Raw genomic sequence first — 23,201 nt, forward strand, 5'->3', positions numbered from 1 at the left:
TCAAAGTTCAATATATTCTGTCCAGGGGCGCCTGGGTGGCTCAGTCGTTAAGCGTCTGCCTTCGGCTCGGGTCATGATCCCAGGGTCCTGGGATTGAGCCCTGCATCGGGCTCCCTGGTCGGCAGGAAGCCTGCTTCTCCCTCTCCAACTCCCCCCTGCTTGTGTTCCCTCTCTCGCTGTGTCTCTGTGTCAAATAAATAAATAAATCTTAAAATAAAATAAAATCAGGGTGGAAAATTTAATTTGGAGCACATTTGGAATTAAATTAGACTTCACGTTTAATGGATGGCGTATAGCTCCTAGATTCAAACACTACCTCCTAGGTGCCTCATGGACTCTAAATAGTTCCTCTCCTTAGGTATCTCACACACGAGCAGAATGCCTGTTTGGCTTATTGTGAGAAAGGATGAAAGAATGCTTGAGAAGCACTTTACAAAAAGCCTCGTCTGCAGTAAGTACACAGTGTGTGGGATCGTGATGATGCCAAAGCATTCTTTTATCTAAAAATTAAAATGTTAGGGCTCCTGGGTGGCTCAATAAGTTAAGCATCCAACTCTTGATATCCGCTCAGGTCATGATCTCAGGGTTATGAGATCAAGCCCGTGTCCGGCTCATGCGTTGGGTGTGGAGTCTGCTTAAGATTCTCTCTTTCCCTCTCCCTCTGCAGCTACCCTCTCCTCCCCTGCAAAATGTTAGCTCAGTACTGCTACAATTTGTTAATAGCAAATTTATTTTTAGTGACCTTTTACAGAACTGCTCTAGCCTTATCCATTAGTATCCATGTACTTTTTTGGGGGGGGACATAGGGCATTATTGTGCCTTTTTTGTCCTATGGATATAGAGCACCTAAAAAATAAAAGCCTTTCTGATAAAAAAGTCTAATAAATCACTGCAAAGAAGATAAATGTCTGTTTTTCTCTATGTGGTATTCATTATGATCTACATGTAAGGTGCTGAATCTTTGTACTTTTGATTTTAAAGTAGTGAAAATTACTTTCACAATTAAAATGCAACATGAAATTCTGAATATTATGGAAGGAAACCAATTGCTCACTGCTGGTAAAATTCTGGAGGGCGCAAGTGTCTATTTGAAATTCTCCCAAGACGAAGGAAACGCCCAGGGGAAAATATGCACATCATAGGCAAGGTATTCTTAAAGGGTGTCTGTTCTGGAGTTTGACTAAGTGGAAGAGCAAATTATTGACTGAGAATTATATTTACTTCTTGCCCAGAGACCTCACAAGGCGACAGCGTGTCTTCATGAAAACATAGCATCTCCACTGTGTCTGTTGCTTACTCTGCCTTTTGGATTTCCACTTCACCCAGCAGAGACACTGGCAGTGTCGCCCAGGGCAAACATCATTTGGTTTCTAAATAAGGCACAAAGATGAAAATACACAAAAGTAGAGTGGTTGCTCAATGAATAGGAGTACTGCAGCTTCTGTCCGTACTATGCAGTGATAATATCTGTGTCTTTGTAGAGCTTATAACCCAATATCCTAGGAAGCAAGGAAAATAATCATATTTAGCTTTAAAATTAATGTTTAATTAATTATTTTCCAAGAGGAAGCCACGCTAAAAAAGTTTATCTAGAAAAACCCCTCATGAAAAATCTCATAAAATTTTTCCATGTGATTCACCCAGAGGCCTTTAAAAAAAAGTGTGTCTATGTTTGTATCTTTAAGTGTAAATTGACTAATAAGTTATAGATTTACATTTTTTAAACTGATATACTCTTTTTAAGGGATTGCATAGAATTAATTTCACTGTCAAAAATGTTTATTGCAAAGGCCTGCTTCTCTTTTCTTTTGGGGCATTAGAATGCTCAGTAAGTATTAGCGATTTCTATGGTGCAGACACTGTGCTGAGAACTTTCTTTATATTAGCATATTAAACCCCTGAGTAGGTGTTATTATTACCCCATTTTACAGAAGAGGATCTAAGATAGAGTGAGGATAAATAACTTGCTCTAGATCACATGACCAGTTAATGGCTAAGCTAGGAATCTGCCCAGGTAGTTAGCACTATCTTGCCAGACTGCTTCTGCATTTAAGCGAAAGTAGCACTTTGCTTCAATTGTAGGGTAGTGGACTAAACTACAGAAAGAATAATTATATCATATTTCTGCCTTTTATTTTATTTTTTTTCAAGATTTTATTTATTTATTTGAGAGAGAGAGAATGAGAGAGAGCACATGAAGAGGGGAGGGTCAAAGGGAGAAGCAGACTCCCTGCCGAGCAGGAAGCCCGATGTGGGACTCCATCCAGGGACTCCAGGATCATGACCTGAGCCGAAGGCAGTCGCTTAACCAACTGAGCCACCCAGGTGCCCCATCTGCCTTTTAAAATATAAGAAATGCATGAAGCAAACTGTTCTCAATAGGCCAAAGTGCAGCGTAGAGAACCTTCCCACAGATGGGGGCCTACCCCGTATTTCCTTCTTAACACATCTCTACTCTCCTTTCAATTTTGCATATCTACTGGCGGAACTCTACCATCTTAGCTCTTCTTTCCTTCTAGACTGGTTTATTGAAACGGTGGCTAGTGGAGGAATCCCAGTCCATGTGGTCTCTGCTGCAGGAGCTAAAGGGCCTTGTTGCTACAGGAGCTCCCAGGGACCCTCCTGTTCGGACAAGATAATCCTGCTGGGGCCTGAGTGTCTATGGGAAGCTGGGAGACATCCTGCAGTGGAAAGACTAGTGAGGTATCTCTTCCCAGAATTTTGATTCTAGGGAGTGGGGAGGAGGGATGGGGTGGGAGCAGAGTTTTGTGAGAGCAGCCAGAAAAAATAAATAAAAGAAAAATAACAGTGATAAATGCTTTGACAGAATTAAAATCAGATGATGTATGATTTCACTGATATGAGGAATTCTTAATCTCAGGAAACAAGAGGGTTGCTGGAGTGGTGGGGGGTGGGAGGGATGGGGTGGCTGGATGACAGACATTGGGGAGGGCATGTGCAATGGTGAGCACTGTGAATTGTGTAAGACTGTTGAATCACAGACCTGTACTTCTGAACAAATAATACATGTTAAAAAAAAACAACAACAAAACAAAGATAGTAGGAAGGGAAAAATGAAGGGGGGAGAAACCAGAGGGGGAGATGAACCATGAGAGACTATGGACTCTGAGAAACAAACTGAGGGTTCTAGAGGGGAGGAGGGTTGGGGGATGGGTTAGCCTGGTGATGGGTAGTAAGGAGGGCACGTACTGAATGGAGCATTGAGTGTTATACACAAACAATGAATCATGGAACACTACATCAAAAACTAATGATGTAATGTATGGTGATTAACATCACATAAAATTAAAAAAATGCAAAAAAAAAAAAAAAGGATGATGTAATAGCAAATGGTTTGCTGCTTTAGACAAGATCCCTGAAAGTCTTATGAGAAGTTAACATTTAAATTGAGATCTGAGTGATGAGCAAAGAGGAAAGCACAGGGGGAAAAGAATTCTAGGTCTGGGGAAGAGCAAAGGCAAAGCCCCTAAGGTTGGGAGGCTTATGAATGACAGACCTACAAGAACATCCGCGTTGTTAGGGCACAGAAGGCTAATGAAAGGAGTGCGAGACCCAGATAGGGCCAGTCTGGTTGGGTTTTATGCACTGATGAAGTTTTGGGATTTTCTCTTAGAACCATAGGAACCCTTTGGGGGATTTACAACAGAGAATGAGTTGACTGAGTTTATATTTAAAAACGATCACTGTTGGGGTGCCTGGGTGGCTCAGTCATTGAGCGTCTGCCTTCGGCTCAGGTCATGATCCCAGGGTCCTGGGATCGAGCCCCATATCAGGTTCCCTGTTTAGCAGGAAGCCTGCTTCTCACTCTCCCACTCCCCCTGCTTGTGTTCCCTCTCTTGCTGTGTCTCTGTCAAATAAATAAATAAAATCTTTAAAAAATAAACAAACAAATGATCACTGTTGAAGTGTTTAGAAGAGATTGGATCGAGTGAGAGCAGAGGCGGGGAGACTGTACTGTGGTATGTGTGGGAGGGGTGGCAGGTTGACCCGAGGTTGTAACGGAGAGTGAGTGTATGGATTCAGAACTAATTTTGTACTGCATGTGAGGAGAAGAAGCAAAGTTAATTCTTAGATTTTGGGCTTTCCTGGGGCTGTTTATTGAGATGGGAAAACTAAGGGAGGAGAAGGGAAGATTTTACTTTTGGCATTGCCAGATTTGACACGCGTAATTAGACAGCCAAGAGAGATATAAAGAAAATGGGCTGGAGCGTCTGAGTGGCTCGGTTCGTTAAGCATCTGCCTTTGGCTCAGTAGTGAAGTCAGAGTCCTGGGATTGAGCTGCAAGTCTGTTTCCCTGCTCAGCTGGTAGACTGCTTCTCCCACTCCCTCTACTCCTCCCCCCTGCTCATGCTCTCTCTTAAATAAATAAATAAAATCTTAAAAAAAAGAAAGAAAGAAAGAAAATGGGCAGTAATACCCCAGGTACGGTGACCATGTAATTGATAATGCAATGTGGGACACCTTTGAAAATGAAGCAGGGGTGTGGTGGGATTTGGGTTTTACTAAAACTCAACGACTATACTAAAGCAGGGACAACAGAGGCAAATTGTGGCTCTCTTGGCAAACCAGAAGGTATGATATGTAGGAATCTAGTTCCAGGAAAAGATTTCAGGATTGGTAATATCAGATGTTTAGATTAGTGCTAAGAAGTCAAGTGAGATAAGAACAGAAACAAGGTCTGTTCTTACCCAGAGCAACATGAGGGTATTTGGTGATAATAAAACTATAGGACAGTTATCAGTAAGGTTAGGAATGCCAGCCAAATGGGAGTGGACTCATGAGCTGATATGAGCTTAAGGAAGTAGACATAAAAAGTATAGACATTTTAAAGAGGTTTTGCTGTGGGAGAGGGATGTAGGTGAAAAATAGCTAGGGCTCTTTTGGAGACCATTGATTCCCATCAAAACTGGAAGGGAATTCCAGTGGAAGTCCTTGGTTTGAGGCCATAGCTTGCATCAAAGACAATACTGCACATGTGGAAAAAGAAATAATGCTCTGTGAGTGAAAATAATGGGACATATAATATTGGACCACAGTTTCTGTTGCTATTATTTGAATAATCTGTATTTGATTTTGAATATCCTTTAAAAATCTGAATTGTTACAAAGATGATCTTTGATTTATAAAAGGACGTTAAAATCTAGCCTTTCAGATGCTACTTCATTCACTTCAGGGCCATAGTCTTCTACTCTGATAGGGGTAAAACCATGTAACTCAAGTATCAGCTTCCATTGGCTGTATTGGGTTTTTATGATGGGAAATGGTGTTTGCCTTGAACAAACTGAGAGAAGTCTTAGGGCTTTTGCAGGAAATATGCCTGTTCCCTTTTCATTTTTACAAAATCAAATACCTGAGCTTTTCTCTGAATTTTAATTTTTTTTAATTTACCCAGCTTTCTTCAAATTACCATCCTACAAATAATTTTAAGGTTTTTCTTAAATATCCTACAGATGTGTTTCTGAGCACTAGCATCTAACGATTAATTAAATTATCTAGTGAGGTGTTGCTTTAAAATTTAAAGAATCGTATATGTTGAGAATCTGCAAGAATTTGTAATTTTATATAAACAGATAAAAACAGTGAATACTCTAGTTTTTAAACTGCTAAATAAGGAGCAGCTTTTTAAAACTATATATAAAACACATTCTCTTTAGAAAAGGAACCTGTGAAAATGTTACATGATCATTCCCGGAATGATTTTGAAAGACCAGTAAATTCCTTCTTTTACGTATTTGCCAGAGGTAAGAAGTGCCTGGCACTGACACACATGATAAACAGTAGAGTCAGTAACAGAACAGGACAGTTGGTGTAGCATTCTCTAAGAGTACATAGCCAAAGGAACGGTACCATTTCATAGAGATTTTATGAAAGAATTGTAAGTACCTATGATTTGTAAATTTATAATAACTTAAAATTCCTCAGCCTCTGCTTTTAAAAATGGTCTCATGTTGTTCTTTGAGCTGTTACTACTTTTAAACATTTTAATATATCTGAGGACTCTGTCAGTCAGAATTTTTATGGAAAAAGCTGAAGAACTTAATGGTTTTGGGAATTGACATTTTAATTTATACATTTATTTTCCTTGACACATTAGATGTATATGCAGTGATATAATTTATGCTTTTTGGAAAAGAAGAAAAATTTAAATATAATAATCCATTAAACTCTGTGTGTATATATAATTACTGTTGTGTATTATGTTTTTATTTGATATACTTTCAAGCTTTAAGCCATGGTGACGTTTCTTTCAAATTATGAACATTTCAATAAATAATATAATCATACTTATCTAGAGCTTTCAATTTTACCAAGTACTTAATCACTATCTCTTATAATACAAGAACCCTATAAAGCATACTTAAAATATTTTCTTCATTCAATGTCAGTAAATAAGTAAACTGAGATTCAGTGGTATTACGTTACTTAACAAGAAATTCAAACTGTAATTAGCATTTTGGACCCCAGGTTGGTGTTCTTTTTTTCAGGACCATACTGGCATGGGTTCATTCTGTATTAACACCTCTTTAGTGAGTAAAAATAGCATTCAAATTTGCCTAATTAAACAAACACAACCTGTCCTTAATACATTACTCTTAGAGCAGACCCTGGGTGTAATATTAACTCTGTCAGTATGATCCACGAGTAAGAAGGTTGTGAGTGGAAATTATGACTTGGCTGGTACTTGATTGTATGATTTTGCTTACTTAACTAACCAAAGAAAACCTGACTCATCATTTTGCTCAGAATACTGTATTTCCTTTGTAAAAATGTGTGTGCTGAAACTTCATTCTGTTTTTAGGGACCACACTAACCTCATCCTTTAAATAGATGCCTGGTGTAATGTAATCTTAGATGAACTGTGAAAAGTCGTTTTGTGTATGCTCAAATTTTGGGGTGGAGTATCTGTGGATAATCAAAATGCTCCCTTTAATTGAAACTCCAAATGGTTCCCACTGGAAGTCTGGGGACTTAAAAGAAATAATAAGGTAAAGAAAGTGAACGAACGTTGTCTTGTGGTACAAAATATTTTTTCCCAGCTTTATTAAGATACAATTGGCATATAACATTGTATAAGTTTAAGATGTAAGGTGTGTTGATTTGATACACCTATATATTGTGAAATGATTACCTCCAGAACTTCAGCTAAGTTCACATCACATAATTACCACTTTTTTTTTTTTAATTTATTTGAGAGAGAGATTGAAAGACAGAATGGAGCAGAGAGAGAGTGAGAGAGAATCTTAAGCAGATTCCACACTGAGCTTGGAGCCCAATGCTGCACTCGATCCCACAACCCTGAGATCACTACCTGAACCGAAACCAAGAGTCGGATGCTCAACTGCCCGCACCACCAAGGCGCCCCCTTTTTTTATGGTTAAGATCTCCCTTAGCACCTTTCAAATACATAATACAGTATTATTAACTGTAATCACCCTGTTATACATTACAGTCCCAGAACTTATTCATCTTGTAATTGGAAGTTTGTACCCTTTGTCTAGCATCTCCCCATTTCCTCCATCCCTTAGCCCCAGAAACCCCCATTTTAGTCTGTTTCTGAATTCAGCATTTTTAGATTCCACATATAGTGATATGATACAGTATTTGTCTCTGACTTATTTCACTTAGCATAATACCCTGAAGTTTCATCCTAGTTGTCATAAATGGCAGAATTTCTTTCCTCTTTTCATGCCTGAGTAATACTTCATTGCATTTATATGCCACGTTTGCTTTATTCATTCATCCATTGATGGGCACTTAAGTTGTTTCCATGTCCTGGCTATTATGAAATAGTGCTGTAATGAACGTGGGAGTGAAGTTATCTCTTTGAGATCCTCTTTTCATTTCATTTGATAATGTACCCAGACATGGGATTGTTGGATCATATGGTAGTTCTATTTTTTTTTTTTAAGATTTTATTTATTTATTTGCGAGAGAGACAATGAGAGAGAGCATGAGAGGGAGGAGGGTCAGAGGGAGAAGCAGACTCCCTGCTGAGCAGGGAGCCCGATGTGGGACTCGATCCCGGGACTCCAGGATCATGACCTGAGCCGAAGGCAGTCGCTTAACCAACTGAGCCACCCAGGTGCCCCGGTAGTTCTATTTTTAATTTGAGGTAGCTCTATACTTTTCCATAGTGCCTTTACCAGTTTACCTTTCCACTAACAGTGTGCAAAGGTATTTCCTACAGCTATTCAGCATTTAAAGAAGTCTTCCTAGAAGTTATAAAATTACAAAAACCTTAGAGAATGGAGAAGTAACAATTGTTTGTACCTAGGAAAGATTCTAAGTGTTGAAATTATAAATGAACTTGCTGTTATAAAATATATCTAAAACCTGGAAAATAATTAGTTCATTAGGATCAGAGTGGTTACTTTTTTTAACAGGGGCCATGTTTCCGAATACCTTGTAGAAATCTGACTTGTGTAATTCAGATTTAGTTTTCCTATAGAAATAAATACATGAGATTTATGTTTTTCAATTTTAATCACAAAGAAACCTTATCACATTTAAGACACACACATATAAAAATAGAAAATGCAATCTCACCATATTTTAAAGATCAAAAAGATGTATCAAGTTATTATCTGTCTGGTTAATTGCTGCTAAGCACACACTGAGGATTATAAACTAAGCAAATCCATTTATCCATGTAGGCCATGAGGTCAGATAGTTGAGACTATAAATAGGCAGATTTAATGATGTCATTAATAAGAAAGAGGAGAATATACCTCTGTGGTATCTTATTTACTCCCACAAAGCGTATGTTCTTTAGAAAGCAAATTACTGAACCAGATGGAATAAGGAAAAAAACTAAGGTGAGTAACAGAATTATTTAACACAAACTCATTATACATTCAACGTTAAGAGTATAATTATTTTGCATTTTCATATTTGAAATGATTATGCATCAGTCTTTAGGATTAAATTTGGGTGTTTTCTACACAATCTTGGAGTTACACAGTCATGACTTTAAATGGAATGTTTAGATGCCTTCCTAGTGCTATTTAACTTTGTCAAAGGAAAGAGGTTATTTATTCACACAAAGAAAAATGGCAGTGGTTAGTCCAAAAGCCGTATATATGGAGATACACAACTAGAAACTTATTCTTTCGAAACCCCAACTGTTTTCAACCTTCCCACAATGCTGTACTTAGTAATGACTTCCCCTCCCCCCTTTCTTTTAAACCTTAGCCTATTGTCAATTATGTCCTAAAACTCTCAAATCATCTGGATGGTCTACTGGTGATTCCATTTGTTAAAAGTTTTGACTTTTTGTGAAAATGTAGCTAAGTTCTATTGTTGTTTTTTTTTTCCGAAGAGAAATGCTAGAAAGCAAAATAAAACTATTGTTTAAATAAATAAAAAAAAATTTGAAGATTAATTGATGAGTGAGTACATTTGGCTGTTTGTTTTTTTTTTTTAAATTCTTGTGGAATCACAGAATCATGCTTTTCTGATTTTCATAGCTGGAGAACAGGTTGGTCAAAGTTAGCTATCATTTCTTGAAGTGCAGACATAAGATATCCCATCAACTTCATGAAAATAAGCCACAGTCCATCAAAAAGAAATAAAGGATTAGTTTTGCTTTTGTGATGAAATATAAGTAACAGGGGCGCCTGGGTGGCTCAGATGGTTAAGCGTCTGCCTTCGGCTCAGTCATGATCCTAGGGTCCTGGGATCAAGCCCCGCATCAGGCTCCTTGCTCAGCAGGAGGCCTGCTTCTCCTTCTCCTTCTCCTTCTTGTGCTCCCCCTGCTTGTGCTCTCTCGCTCTCTCTGTCAAATAAATAAATAAAATCTTTAAAAATATATATATATATAAGTAACAATCTTTATATTTTCTAATTTTTATTTTTTACTTTTGAACTTTTCCTGAAGAAACGTGGTAGAAAGAGATTAAGACACTAGAGTAAGAATAACATGTGAATGATGCTTATGAAATTTTCAGGACAAAAGTAGCATATAATCTTTTTGTGAGAGCATTGCAATATATCCGATTGGTTTTTATTTTAGGATCAAAAAGTGAATGTCAGTTATTATTTTAGCTCCTTTATCTTGGCATTCATAATACAGGACACACCTATTATACCAGAATTCTTGTGCTAAAGTTGTTTTAATGGCTTTGATATTCTGAGAGCTATTTTTGAAGACTTTGTGCTGTATTGACCACCAGTACTTGGCATGTTATATATGCCTTTGTTTCTAGGTCCGCCTATTTCCTCAGGGAAAGTTTGTATAAATGAATGAGACTACTGTATGTTTCTTTGTCATTTCCTTCTGTTGTTTCTTGGGAGGAAGAATTGCAATAGGTTTTACAGTATTTCTACCCTAAATTAGCTACCTTTCTGTGAAGCTGAAATATATGGTAGTTAGGTAGTTAGGGCTGGAAATAGTATTTTAGGTTGCTTAAACCAGGCGGATGACACATAATTTACTTTTCAGAATGTGGGTGATTTCCTTTGCTTGAAAAGACTAACTGTGGTTTTGTAGATTGTGAAAGCATGGTTCTAATGAATTAGTCTTTAGCATCCACGTCTCATGGTTTTCTTCTGGTGAGCCAGGGCTTCTTTTAGAGATTGTTGCAGAGAAAATAATAAATTATATTTATTGAATAGGTTCATACAATTTTTTTTCTGTCATTCCAAATAGAATTTTAAGACCTCAGATTGTTGTTTCATCAGTCCCGGACACACATAGTAGGAGATTCAGTAGCGGAATGGCAGGGGGAAAGGAAATGGGTGTAGAAATCAACTACCCTGGTTTAAAACCTAGATCTGCAGTTTACTGTGACTGAGAACAAGTTAATCTTCCTCTCAGGAATTCATTCCTTATGCTGTAACATACAGAAAACAGCAACTCTGCAAGGTGGTTGTAAGAATTAACTATAATGCATACATAGTTTCCCACCTATTGTAGCTTAATGAGTTGCACTTTTGATTATTATGGGTGCTTCACCAGTGCTCATTGATTGATTAAACTGAAGACACAAAGGGAGAACAAGGTAACATCTGGGACTTTTCAATTTGGGACTTTTCATGTATAATTGAGTAAAATAATAAGCTATTAATTTTTTGAGTGCAGGAAATGCTGTTTTTCTTTTTCTACCCCAAACTAGTGATGGTAGCTTAATAAATGCTGTCGTGTGGTAGTGTGTGTGGGAAAAACTCATATTACCTCCTGGTTCAGAGTTCTTTCCAAAGTATCATTACTTTTTTTTTTTTTTTTTTAAGACTCTATTTATTTCAGACAGCAAGGGAGAGAGAAAGAGAGCGAGTGTACACATAAGCAGTAGGTAGGGGCAGAGGGAGAACCAGATCCCCCTCTGAGCAGGGAGCCTGACACGGGGCTCAATCCCAGGACCCTAGGATCATGACCTGAGCCAAAGGCAGACACTTAACTGACTGAGCCACCCAGGGGCCCCCTAAGTATCATTACCTTTATGTTTACTCTATCCGTGAGCTCATTTGAATTCATCTGTCATTTGACCTTTTTCATACACAGGATTATAGAATATATGGCTGATATTGGGGAGAATATACATAAAATAATTTGGGGGAGTTGTCAAACTAACAATGTGAGAAAATGTTAGTAAAAGATTCTTTATGATAGATGGGAGGAGGAAGAGAGCTCTTAATGGTATATAGATGTTAGGAATACTAGTGGTTGGTTGGTTGTCTCCATTGCTTAAGGACAGCCAGATTTTTTATGATTGAGAATAATTTATTCCTTTGCAAGTTCTCCTTGTTTTCTGAGAATCAGGGTCAGATGGTGAAACTTTCATTTCACACCAAATACATCAACTGTCATATTTCAGCATGTTATTAAGAAATTAGGATTTTTTTTTTTTTGATTGGGAAAATATTTGAGCACCTGACTCAGTGTGTGTGTATCTGAAGAGACATCATTCATTCATTCAACAATATTTTATTAAGCATCTTCTCTGTGCCAAAAAATATTCTAGATTCTTCAGGAGATAGCACTAAACTAGAGCGTTAAAGTACCTGGACTCAGCAAGCTTCCAGTCATTAATCAGATTTCACATATTTGAACTAATCTGTAGTCAGAATTGTGAACATTTATAGTAAGCCATTTGAATATTGTTGCTGTATGAAAAATATATAATATGTAAACAGGGATTGTTTTGCTTAATGTGCCATTCTGTGCTTGCAATAAAGAAACACCAAAAAATAAGGAGATGGGAAGGCAAACTCTTTCCTAGAGTCCTTTCTTCCTCAGTAAATATTATTTGGTTTTCAATTTCATTGTGATTTTTCAGTTCTGATGATGCATGCAAGATTTTATTTCTAGTTTTTTTTTTTTTACTTTTTATTAGATTATTTACTTTGGAATTGAGAATAGTTATAAAAGCATTTAATTAATAAAAATAGGATAGTTCCAGATTATTCCTTCCCCAAATAAAAGGGATTATTTCTATAGAAGGATAAAAATGATGGTTTCTGGAGGGTTACACTTTATGTATTTATATCTTAATACTGCTTGGATTACTATCCTATTGAGAGAATTATTAGTATAATTTCTGACCTGTGATCTAATCCAGTGTTCTCACTTTTTACTGCCTTTCTTACAGGATTAAGAGGTAGCTGATGTGTTTTTTGCTTAGCCTGCAAGTGTTTGGATGAACTATAAAAATGAGTTTGGGGCCATGATTTCTTAAAGATTTCTCAGTGTATGGATCAAAGTGCTCCAGCAATCTTATGTCTAGTAATACCGTAGAAGCTCTTAAACTTCAGTGAACTCCTTCACAGAGTCAAATAAGACTTCCACCTCCTTGGTGAAACATGCTGAAATGCCTGTGCTTGGCACAATGAACCCCTAAAGCCAGTAGGCTATTTTCTAGATTGCCTGCTGGTACCTCTTATTATATTTTATAAAAAATGTACTGTTGAATTTTATGTGAATGAGACCTGCAAAGAATAAAATAAAATGATAAAAATCAAGGAATTTGCACTCACATTGCTTGCAGGTGTCTTGAAATCCTTAGGTCACTTAAAAAAGACTGAAGTGGAAGGCAAGCCATCGTGTACTACTTATGCAAGACCAACAGGGTGAAAATTCAATGTGTACATTTGCAAAGATAAGCTTTCACTCTACATCAAAGATCAATGAATGAATTTACATCTGTGTATTTTAAGTCAAAATAAAGTGCTTAAGGTTTACTTGAATTTTTGATTTCACATTTTAAGTGGTGTTTTAAATGAACTTCTGATTAGATGGAGGGTTTTTCTTATATTTGTGTTCCTTCTTGATCATTTTCCCAAATCATTATTCCCAAAGTGTTTTCTTTGTCAATACCTATATATATATTAAATATATATATTTGTTAATACCTATTATAGATATTAAATATATATAATAATGTCAGTACCTATTATATATATTAAAACTAGAAAAAATTTTCCCCAAATGAATTTATTAAATATGTAGGAAAAATATAAAAACATTTGTACAGTTCTGAGTTTAAAAGTACAATTTTGAACTACACATTATTGTATAAGCAACACTCATGGGGGAATCCCATCTTTTCTGGGTTTAGGTAGTGAAATCAGTACAGAAATGCACTTATGTTGTGTTTTCATTATACCAAGCTATCTCTTTTTTTATTAGATGTGTTAGTCTATTCATTGATTGCTACTTTGTATCTTGCCTTGAAACAAATTAGTTTCATTATATTCATTATTTATATATATTGCATATTTAATACGCTAACTCACTGATCTGTAGTTAAAAGAAGAATGGCTTACGGAAAAGCCATTCTTGAACTGTCTCAATCTGAATCATGGCTTTAAATTATTTTCGTGCGCATGGAGGGATCTGGGAGGAATTACACTGAGTACTAGGAACATGCTATATTAGTTTTGTTGTGAAATCTTAACAAGAATGATATACCAAAAAGGGGTATGTGCAAAGACTTGCCTGTGAATGTTTATAGCAGCATTATTTACAGTAGCCAAAAAGCGGAAACAACCCAAATGCCCATCAGTTAATGAATAGATAAATAAAATGTAGTATAGTCATATAATGGAATAATATTGGGTAATAAAAAGTAGTAAAGTACAGTTACATGCTGCAACATGGACAAACCTCAAAACTATTATGGTCAGTGAAAGAAACCAGAGAATAGCCAAAAGAAAAAAAGCCAGAGAAAATAATATTTTATGATTCCATTTATATGAACTATCCAAAAAGGCAAGTATATAGAGACAGAAGGTAGATTAGTAGCAACCTAGGGCTTCAGAGGTGTTAGGACTAGGACACAAATATAAAAAGAAAAATGATCTTTGCTTATTTAAAGCACTTACCGAGAATGTTAGAGTGGAAGAAACGTCACAAAGTTTTCAGCATAGCTCCTCATTTTGCATACAAAAAGGCAGAAGTGACCTTCATTTAGGACATCAATATATATTTGATCTAGATATATTCTAAATATGCATTTTTGATTAGCCTTAGTAATTTCTCCCCCCCCCAATTATTTCTAATTGTTTTGTTCTTCTGTACCATAGGACATAAGATTGGGAGGGGGTCTATATTAGTAATTTGCAAACACAAAAGGAGAGAGTATTCATTACTCATCACTCAGCCTCAAAAATCACTTTTGATCTTGCTCTAGCTATCTCCTTCCCTGCCTCTGTTTTCTTCCCCTTTTCTCTTTTGAAGAAAATCCCACCCAAAGCCTTTTTACTCATGAGTATTTTATTATATATGTATGAGTGATAAGGACTTTTGTTTTTAGACATACCTTCTGTGGTATTGTATCTAGCAAAAATAACATGTCCTCTAATACTACGTTTTAATTCAAATTTCTCTAGCAGTCAGTCTGTCCATACTGGATTCAATTTGCCACATTTCTTTGGTGGTTATGGCACTTAAAATCTCCTCTTCTATCTCAGTTCTTGCCCCAGTCCCATTTCCCCACTTTCCCCCACCCCCATTGTCGATTTGTAGGAGAAACTGAGCTGTGGCTATCCAGATTCTAGATTTTGCTTATTATTATATTTGCTAATTATTATATTCAACTATTCGAGCGTAAGTTAAAAAATGGCTTTATTTTTTTCATCCAAAAGAATTTTTCCACAGAATTGAGAGCAATTGAGCTAGCATTTAAGAATTTGTAGTAACTCGGGGCACCTGAGTGGCTCAGTCATTAAGCGTCTGCCTTCGGCTCAGGTCATGATCCCAGGGTCCTGGGATCGAGCCCCGCATCAGGCTCCCTGCTCCACGGGAAGCCTGCTTCTCCCTCTCCGACTCCCTCTGCTTGTGTTTCCTCTTTCGCTGTCTCTCTCTGTCAAATAAATAAAATCTTTAAAAAAAAAAAAAAAAGGAATTTGTAGTAACTCTTAAAGATCGAGATTAGCAGGCTTTCAGAAATGGTGTTCCAAGACTTGATTTATTCTGTTTTATTGCTGCATTTCGTTTGGTAAAAAGATGAAGGGGGAGACATTGGGAAACTGAATCATTCCTCCCTGAGGTAAGATGAAGCCTAGTAGCTGCTTAGGACAGAGACACCCAATGTAAATATAAAAGCCGTGGGTCTGGGGTTTGAAATGTGCTTCTCTTACCAGTCCCTGTGAATGGCCTCTTAGGGGAGAATAATTGAATGATGTTTTAACAGATTGGGTTTTAATTTTTATTATGTTACATATGGAATAAAGTCTGGGTCTTTTCATGTTTTTTTTTTTTTTTTTTTTTTCCTAACAAAAGAAGCTTTTAAATCAAATGCCTTGATGCTTGTTAAATGTGTGTGTGATTTGTCATCAGTAGTTTTTTTTATATAGAAGTACAGGTAAAGGACCTTTAATGGACATTTAAAAATGTGGCCCTTGTTTCTTATTGTGGATATGTTTCCTCTACATCTCTTTGTTTTAATAGCATGCATTTTTTTTCTTATAACAGCATTTTCACTTCTTTATTGATATATCAGATTTGTGTTATAAATAATAGTATTTGTGCTTTTAAAATAGATCAAGAATTAATTTCATTTGCATGTCTTTTACTGTGTCTATAAATGAGAACCTCTTAGTTCAGTTAGTCTATGAATAAGAGTCTGTGTAGGTAGGACTTGTTTAGTAATTGGCCATTAAATAGAACAATATGTATTGAGGGGATCATATTTTTCCAATACCTTTGCCTTTATTTTAGTCCAGTGGTTCTCAAAGTATAATGTGCTGGATTACCAGTATATATCACCTGGACCCTATATATAGATTCTATTAAATAGGTACAGTGTGACCCCACTCAAGCAAATCTAATTAAAAACAAGTTCTGTAGGTGATTCTAATGCCTATCAAAAGTTTGAGAATCACTATCTTAGATAATCTATTTTTGTTGTAACTTTTTGTTTTTAAATAGTTTGATTTGCTAAAAGTTGCAAAAATAATGCAGTTTCCCTATGCCTTCCTCCAAGCTTCTCCCGATAATAATATCTTACATAACTATAATACATTATTAAACCAGGGAAGTGACATTGGTGCAATACTATGAAGTCAGGTACAGACCTTATTTGGACTTCATCAGCTTTTACAGGCATTCTTTATTATTATCTATTGTTACTTGTTTTTATTTATAATTCTGTGACTTTTTACTACATAATGTAGATTTGTGTGACGTCCCACAATCAGAATACAGAACTGTTGTGTTGCACAGGAACCGCTTTGTATCACCCCTTAACAGTCATACCCTGCCTTCAGTCCAGGCAGTCGGTGATCTGTATTCTGTGACCTTAAGTTTGTCACTTTAGGACTCTTACCTAAATAGAACTTTACAGTACATAACCCTGTGAGACTGGCTTTTTTCACTCTGCGTGATGCCCTTGAGATGTTGAGTGTATCAAGACTTTGTTGTTTTTTATTGTGGAATTCATTATATGGATGTCCACATTTTGTTTTATTCATTCTCACAGTGGAGCACATTTGGGTTGTTTCCAGTTTGGGGTTGTTACAGAGTCAGCTGCCATAAACATTCATGTGCAGGTTTTATATGAACATAAGTTTATTTTTCTCTCATGCAAATACCAAGAGTAGATTGCAGGGTCATATGATGTGTGTGTTTTGCCTCATATTACACTCCCAATCTTTCCCAAAGTGGTTGTACCATTTTGCGTTCTACAAGCCACAAGTGAGAGATCCAGTTTCTGCACACTCTCTCTGCACTTAAAGTTGTCAGTAGTTTTCAATTTAGGTGCATTGTGTTATCTCATCATAGTCTTAATTTGCATTTTCTTGATGGAGAATAATGTTAAACATCTTTTCATGTGCCTATTTGCCATTCATATCCTCTTTGGTAGTGTTCAGAGCTTTTGCCCATTTTATAATTGGGTTGTTTTCTTTCTCTTGAGTTTATATTTTTATTTTTTAAAGATTTTATTTATTTATTTGATAGGGAGTGTGCATGCACATGGGTACACATGGGAAGCATCACGCAGAGAGAGAGAGAGGGAGAAGCAGGCTTCCCAATGAACAAGGAGCCCAATGCAGGGATCGATCCTAGGACCCTGGGAACATGACCTGAGCTGAAGGCAGACGTTTAACCACTGAGCCACCCAGGCGCCCCTCTTTCTATTGAGTTTGGTGGGCTCTCTATATTTTCTGGATATAAGTCATTTGGGTATATGACTTGCAGATATTTTCCCCTATTCTGTGGCTTGTCTTTTCATCCTCCTAACAAGGTCTATTCAGACTTTTAATAAAGTCCAGTTTATCGATATTTAAAAAAAACCTTTTATGGATTGTGTCTTTAGTGTCATGTCTAAGAACCTTTTGCGTAAGCATTGGTCCCAAGAATTTTCTCTTGTATTTTAATAAACACTTTGTAAGTTTATATTTTACATTTAGATCAGCGTTAGGTCAATTTTTTTTTTTATAATGTGCTACTTTAGATTTTAATATTTCCAAAGTTTGAGACACTATTTCCAAGTAGTTTTTCTAGCCAGTATTTGATAAAACCTCTAGTTAGGAAAATTCATTCCAAGGACTTTTCTTTATTAGTATGCAGTGAAAGTTTTGTTTGAATGTGGTTCACTCTAACACACCACTCCCCAGCAAAGATTTAAAACTTTAACAGAGACTGACTAAATGCTGTTTAATATTTACCAAAGTACATACATACATACCTTGTTTTATTATGCTTCACAGATACTGCCTTTTTTTTTTTTTTAAACAAATTGAAGGTTTGTGGCAACCCTGTATTGACCAAGTCATTGCCATCATTTTTCTAACAGCATTTGCTCATTTTGTGTCTCTGTGTCACATTTTGGTAATTCTTGCATTATTTCGGACTTTTTCATTATTATTTGTTACAGTGATTTGTGATCAGTAATTACAACTCACTGAAAGCTCAGATGATGGTTAGCATTTTTTAGCAATATAGTATATTTTAAAATTTAATTTTCTTTAAATTCAATTAACATATAGTGTATTATTAGTTTCAGAGGTAGAGTGCAGTGATTCATCAGTCTTATATAATACCCAGTGCTCATTACATCATGTGTCCTCCTTAATGACCATCACCCAGTTACCCATCTCCCCATCCCCCTCCCCTCCAGCAACTCAGTTTGTTTCCTGTGGTTAGGAGTCTCTTATGGTTTGTCTCCCTCTCCGATTTTGTCTTTATTTTTCCCTCCCTTCCCCTAGGCACCTCTGTTTTGTTTCTTAAATTCCACATATGAGTGAGATCATATGATAATTGTCTTTCTCTGATTGACTTAATTTGCTTAGCGTAATACCTATCCTCTAGTTCCATCCACATGACTGCAAATGGCAAGATTTCATTTTTTTTTTCATGGCTGAGTAATATTCCATTGTATATGTATATACCACATCATCTTTATCCATTCATCTATCAGTGGATATCTGAGCTCTTTCCATAGTTTGGCTATTGTGGACATTGCTGCCATGAACATTGGGGTGCAAGTGCCCCTTTGGATCACTACATTTGTATCTTTGGGATATGCTGAGGCTAGGACTTTCAGTACTATGTTGAACAGTAGTGGTAAGAGAGGACATCCCTATCATGTTCCCGACCTTAGGGGAAAGCTCTCAGTTTTCCCCCATTGAGAATGATATTTGCTGTGGGCTTTCATGTATGGCTTTTACGATACTGAGTTATGTTCCCTCTATCCCTACACTGTGGAGAGTTTTAATCAAGAAAAGCTGCTGTACTTTCTCAAATGCTTTTTCTGCGTCTATTAAGAGGATCATATAGTTCTTGTCCTTTCTTTTATTAATATGGTATATCACCTTGATTGATTTGTGGGTGTTGAACCACCTTTGCAGCTGAGGAATAAATCCCACTTGGTCAGGGTGAATAATCTTTTTAATATACTGTTGGATCTTATTGGCTAGTATCTTTTTTTTTTTTTTTAAAGATTTTATTTATTTTTTCGAGAGCGAGCGAGAGAGAAACAGCATGAGAGGGGAGAGGGTCAGAGGGAGAAGCGGGCTCCCCGCTGATGTGGGACTCAATCCCAGGACCCTGGGATCATGACCTGAGCCGAAGGCAGACGCTTAACCATCTGAGCCACCCAGGCGCCCTATTGGCTAGTATCTTGGTGAGAATTTTTGCATCCATGTTCATCAGGGATATTGGGTCTGTAATTCTCCTTTTTGGTGGGGTCTTTTTCTAGTTTTGGGATCAGGGTAATGCTGGCCTCATAGAAAGAGTTTGGAAGTTTTCCTTCCATTTCTATTTTTTAAAGCAGCTTCAGAGGAATAGGTATTAATTCTTTTTTAAATGTTTAGAATTCCCCTGGGAAGCCATCTGGCCCTGGGCTCTTGTTTGTTGGGAGATTTTTGATTACTGCTTCAATTTCCTTGCTGGTTATGGGTCTGTTTAAGTTTTCTATTTCTTCCTGTTTCAGTTTTGGTAGTTTATACAGATCTAGAAATGCATCCATTTCTTCCAGGTTGCCTAATTTGTTGGCATATAGCTGCTCATATGTTCTTATAGTTGTATTCAGTGTTGGTTGTGATCTCTCCTCTTTCATTCATGATTTTTTTTTTTTTTAATCTGGGTCCTTTCTGTTTTCTTTTTGTTAAGTTTGGCTAGGGGTTTATTGATCTTATTAATTCTTTCAAAGAACCAGCTCCTAGTTTTGTTGATCTGTTCTACAATACTTTTGGTTTCTATTTCATTGATTTCTGCTCTAATCTTTATTAATTCTCTTCTCCTGCTAGGTTTAGGCCTTATTTGCTGTTCTTTCTCCAGCTCCTTTAGGTGTAAGTTTAGGTTGTGTATTTGAGACTTTTCTTGTTTCTTGAGAAAGGCTTGCAATACACTATTTTTTAATTAAGGTGTATACATTGTCTTTTAGACAATGCTATTTATTGCACATTTAGACTACTATATAGTTTAAGTATAACTTTTATATGCACTGGGAAATAAAAAAATTGACTCGCTTTACTGCAATATTTGCTCTATTGTGGTGGTCTGGAACCAAATCTGCAATATCTCTGAGTTATGCCTGTATTTGAGAGATTATTGAAATTGTGACTTGAAGGTAACTTTTGCTTCCATTTTATGATTGGTTAATCTAGGGGTGCCTGGGTGGCTCAGTTGTTAAGCGTCTGCCTTTGGCTCAGGTCATGATCCCAGGGTCCTGGGATCAAGCCTCGCATCGGGCTCCCTGCTCAGCGGGAAGCCTGCTTCTCCCTCTCCCACTCCCCCTGCTTGTGTTCCCTCTCTCGCTGTGTCCCTCTCTGTCAAATACATAAATAAAATCTTTAAAAAAAAAAAGATTGGTTAATCTATTAGTGTGCTTGCTTGGCTAACATCTACATCCCCACTAAGTAACATACGTTAAGTGTATATATTTTAATAATTATAATATCCACATTTAAAGGTTCTTAGTTCCTTACCTAGCATACTTTTGAAAACCAGGAAAGTATTCCATCTGAGAACTTTCTTTTAAAGACTTAATATATTTTTTTTTAATAGCAGTTTTAGGTTCACAGCTAAGTTGAGCAGCATGTACATAGGGTTTCCATATGTACCCTGTCCCCACACAGGCACAGCCTCCTTCATTATCAACATCCATCACCAGAGTGGTACCTTTGTCACAACTGATGAACCTACACTGAGACCTCATAATCACCCCAAATCCATAATTTATATTGGGGATCACTCTTGATGTACATTCTATAGGTTTGGACAAATAAATAATGACATGTATTCGTCATTATAGTATCATTAGAGTATTTTCACTGCTCTAAACATCCTCTGTGCTTCACCTATTCATCTCCCGCTGACTTCAACCCCATAATTCCTGACAACCACTAATCTTTTTATTATCTCCATTGTTGTGCCAGAATGTCATATAGTTGGAATCATACAGTGTAGCCTTTTCAGACTGGTTCCTTACACTTAGAATATGCATTTAAGGGTCTTCCAAGGTTTTTCACGGCTTAATACTTCATTTCTTTCTTTTTTTTTTTTTTTTTTGCCAAAATAAGATTTTATTTTGAAAGTCATTTGAAGGACAGTAAGGAAGGAGACCTAAGACTCAGCAGATGTAGATTCTGATGCGCATTCTTTGCAGCCCCCACGGTGGTCTTTGTCAGGCCAACAAGTTGCTTTCTTTGGTGATCCCGTGTAGCTTCCTGGAGAAGAGATCTTTTCCCATAAGCCACCTTCATTCTTTTTGTAGAGCAGAGCCTTGTTTCCAGGAAACAGTGCGCTGGTGGGAGATGGGTGTTTTTTAAAAAACATCAAGGTAGACCTAATATGTTCCACAAAGTGGGGCGGCTCAGCCAGAGGCGAAGTGGAAAGGTTCTCTAGTATTTGCTTATCGTCTTGCTGCAGCCAGAAATCCATGTGTGGAAAGGGCATCCAGGAATATGGTCCTATACGCAGTTGCTCTGTCTTTGCCTCGTAAATACTAATCATTGGTCCTCCTGTTAAAGCTCGGGCAGCATGGAGCTCCTCCTCTGGACCCCGATCTGGGAAGGATGCTCGGTAAGTCTCTGCCGTCTTAATGTTGACAGCGATGCCATAGATTACTGGAAAGTGGTTTTCGTTTTCTTCCCGGTCATTTAATTCTGTCACACACAGTGTCACTAAGTGAATGTCCTCCTCTTGTCTGTCAAATTCACTAAGAAGCTGATGAGTAAGTTTTTGTGACAACTGCCTGTCGTCACTGAAGCCTCCCACGAGGTGCACTTCCAGCCTTCCACACTGAGCGTGGTCCGAGAAGGCTTTTATGGAGCTCATGATCAAGGGGACCTCCGCTCTGGTGTCGCTTCCATCACAGTGGGTCAAGCAGGTGGCCCCATTACCTGTGTGCCTCAGGACCACAATGTGACAAGTGGTGGCATCATCAGAACCCAGAATGGAGATGGAGCCATCCTTTGGGGAGGTCACTGCCAGCTCTCTTTGCTGAACATACAGAAGGCCCTGGGGTCCCACTTGTTGAACAGACTGACCTCTGAGAAGTCTGGCTCTTTCCTTCAGAGGCGGGTGGGCTCGCACCAGGTCCCCGGCGGACTGCGGCAGCCGCACTCGCCGCCCCTTGACGAGCAGCGGCATCGCGGAGGTGGCCGCCCGGGCAGGCCCAGGGAGGCGGCGGCCTCCCCAGCCCCAGGCCGCCCCAATACTTCATTTCTTTTTAGTGATGAATAATATTTCAGATGTACCACATTTTGTCTGTTTACCTATTGGAGGACATTTTGGTTGCAACTAAGAGCTCTTGAACTTCCTTTTAGCGGTGAAAATTTCTCTATTTTATTGTTTCAGAGACATAAGATGAAACAATCTGTTGATAAGTTTTTACCTTAAATTTAATCAGTAACTCTTTAAGTTTTTGTAAGCATTTAACCTGTTTTGAGAAAGTGGAAATATATAGGGGTTTTTTTTATACTTAATTTCTATGTGGCAAAGAAAAAGGAGGTCCAAGAGGTGTTGCATAGTTCTCCCCATGGTTTTGTTAATCATTTTTGAATTTTTAGATTGTAGTGTCAATCACATTTTTATTACCTTTTCAGACTAATTTTCATAAACTGCATTGACTGTCCCATATACATTGCCTGCAAGGCAAAAATTAACAAGGTTCAAAGGAAGCTTTCATTAGATAATGCTGAGCCCCGTTGCTCCTGACACTTCTTACTTACTAGGCAGACGGCTATCTATGTACAGAGTAAATGGAGCAGCAAGTGAGCACTGGGGCATGGATTTA

The 23,201-nt window shown here is 37.4% G+C and overlaps 2 protein-coding genes across 7 annotated transcripts in view; one reads left to right on the plus strand and one right to left on the minus strand.

Annotated features, from left to right (window-relative positions):
* Window positions 1–23,201, plus strand: part of COBLL1 (cordon-bleu WH2 repeat protein like 1) — a 165,479-nt gene that overhangs the window by 66,345 nt on the left and 75,933 nt on the right. The window lies entirely within an intron of this gene.
* Window positions 21,455–22,602, minus strand: LOC118012382 (protein N-terminal asparagine amidohydrolase). Of its 2 annotated transcripts, XM_035007876.1 has the most exons (2): window positions 22,476–22,583; window positions 21,455–22,372 (listed from the first exon to the last, which is right to left on the minus strand). In XM_035007876.1, exon 2 carries the CDS (start codon window positions 22,238–22,240, stop codon window positions 21,527–21,529), a length of 714 nt encoding a protein of 237 aa, XP_034863767.1. In that variant the 5' UTR covers window positions 22,241–22,372; window positions 22,476–22,583; the 3' UTR covers window positions 21,455–21,526. The 2 variants fall into 2 exon arrangements, with proteins under 2 accessions (XP_034863767.1, XP_034863766.1); XM_035007875.1 differs by having other exon boundaries at window positions 21,455–22,602.

This window comes from Mirounga leonina, unplaced genomic scaffold, assembly GCF_011800145.1.
Source record: "Mirounga leonina isolate KUSES-001 unplaced genomic scaffold, KU_Mleo_1.0 Mir_151, whole genome shotgun sequence".
In the NCBI taxonomy this organism is placed as follows: domain Eukaryota; kingdom Metazoa; phylum Chordata; class Mammalia; order Carnivora; family Phocidae; genus Mirounga; species Mirounga leonina.

Excerpts from the sequence above, each read along its gene's own strand:
- LOC118012382 (XM_035007875.1), bottom strand. The coding sequence starts at position 22,555 with ATGCCGCTGCTCGTCAAGGGGCGGCGAGTGCGGCTGCCGCAGTCCGCC.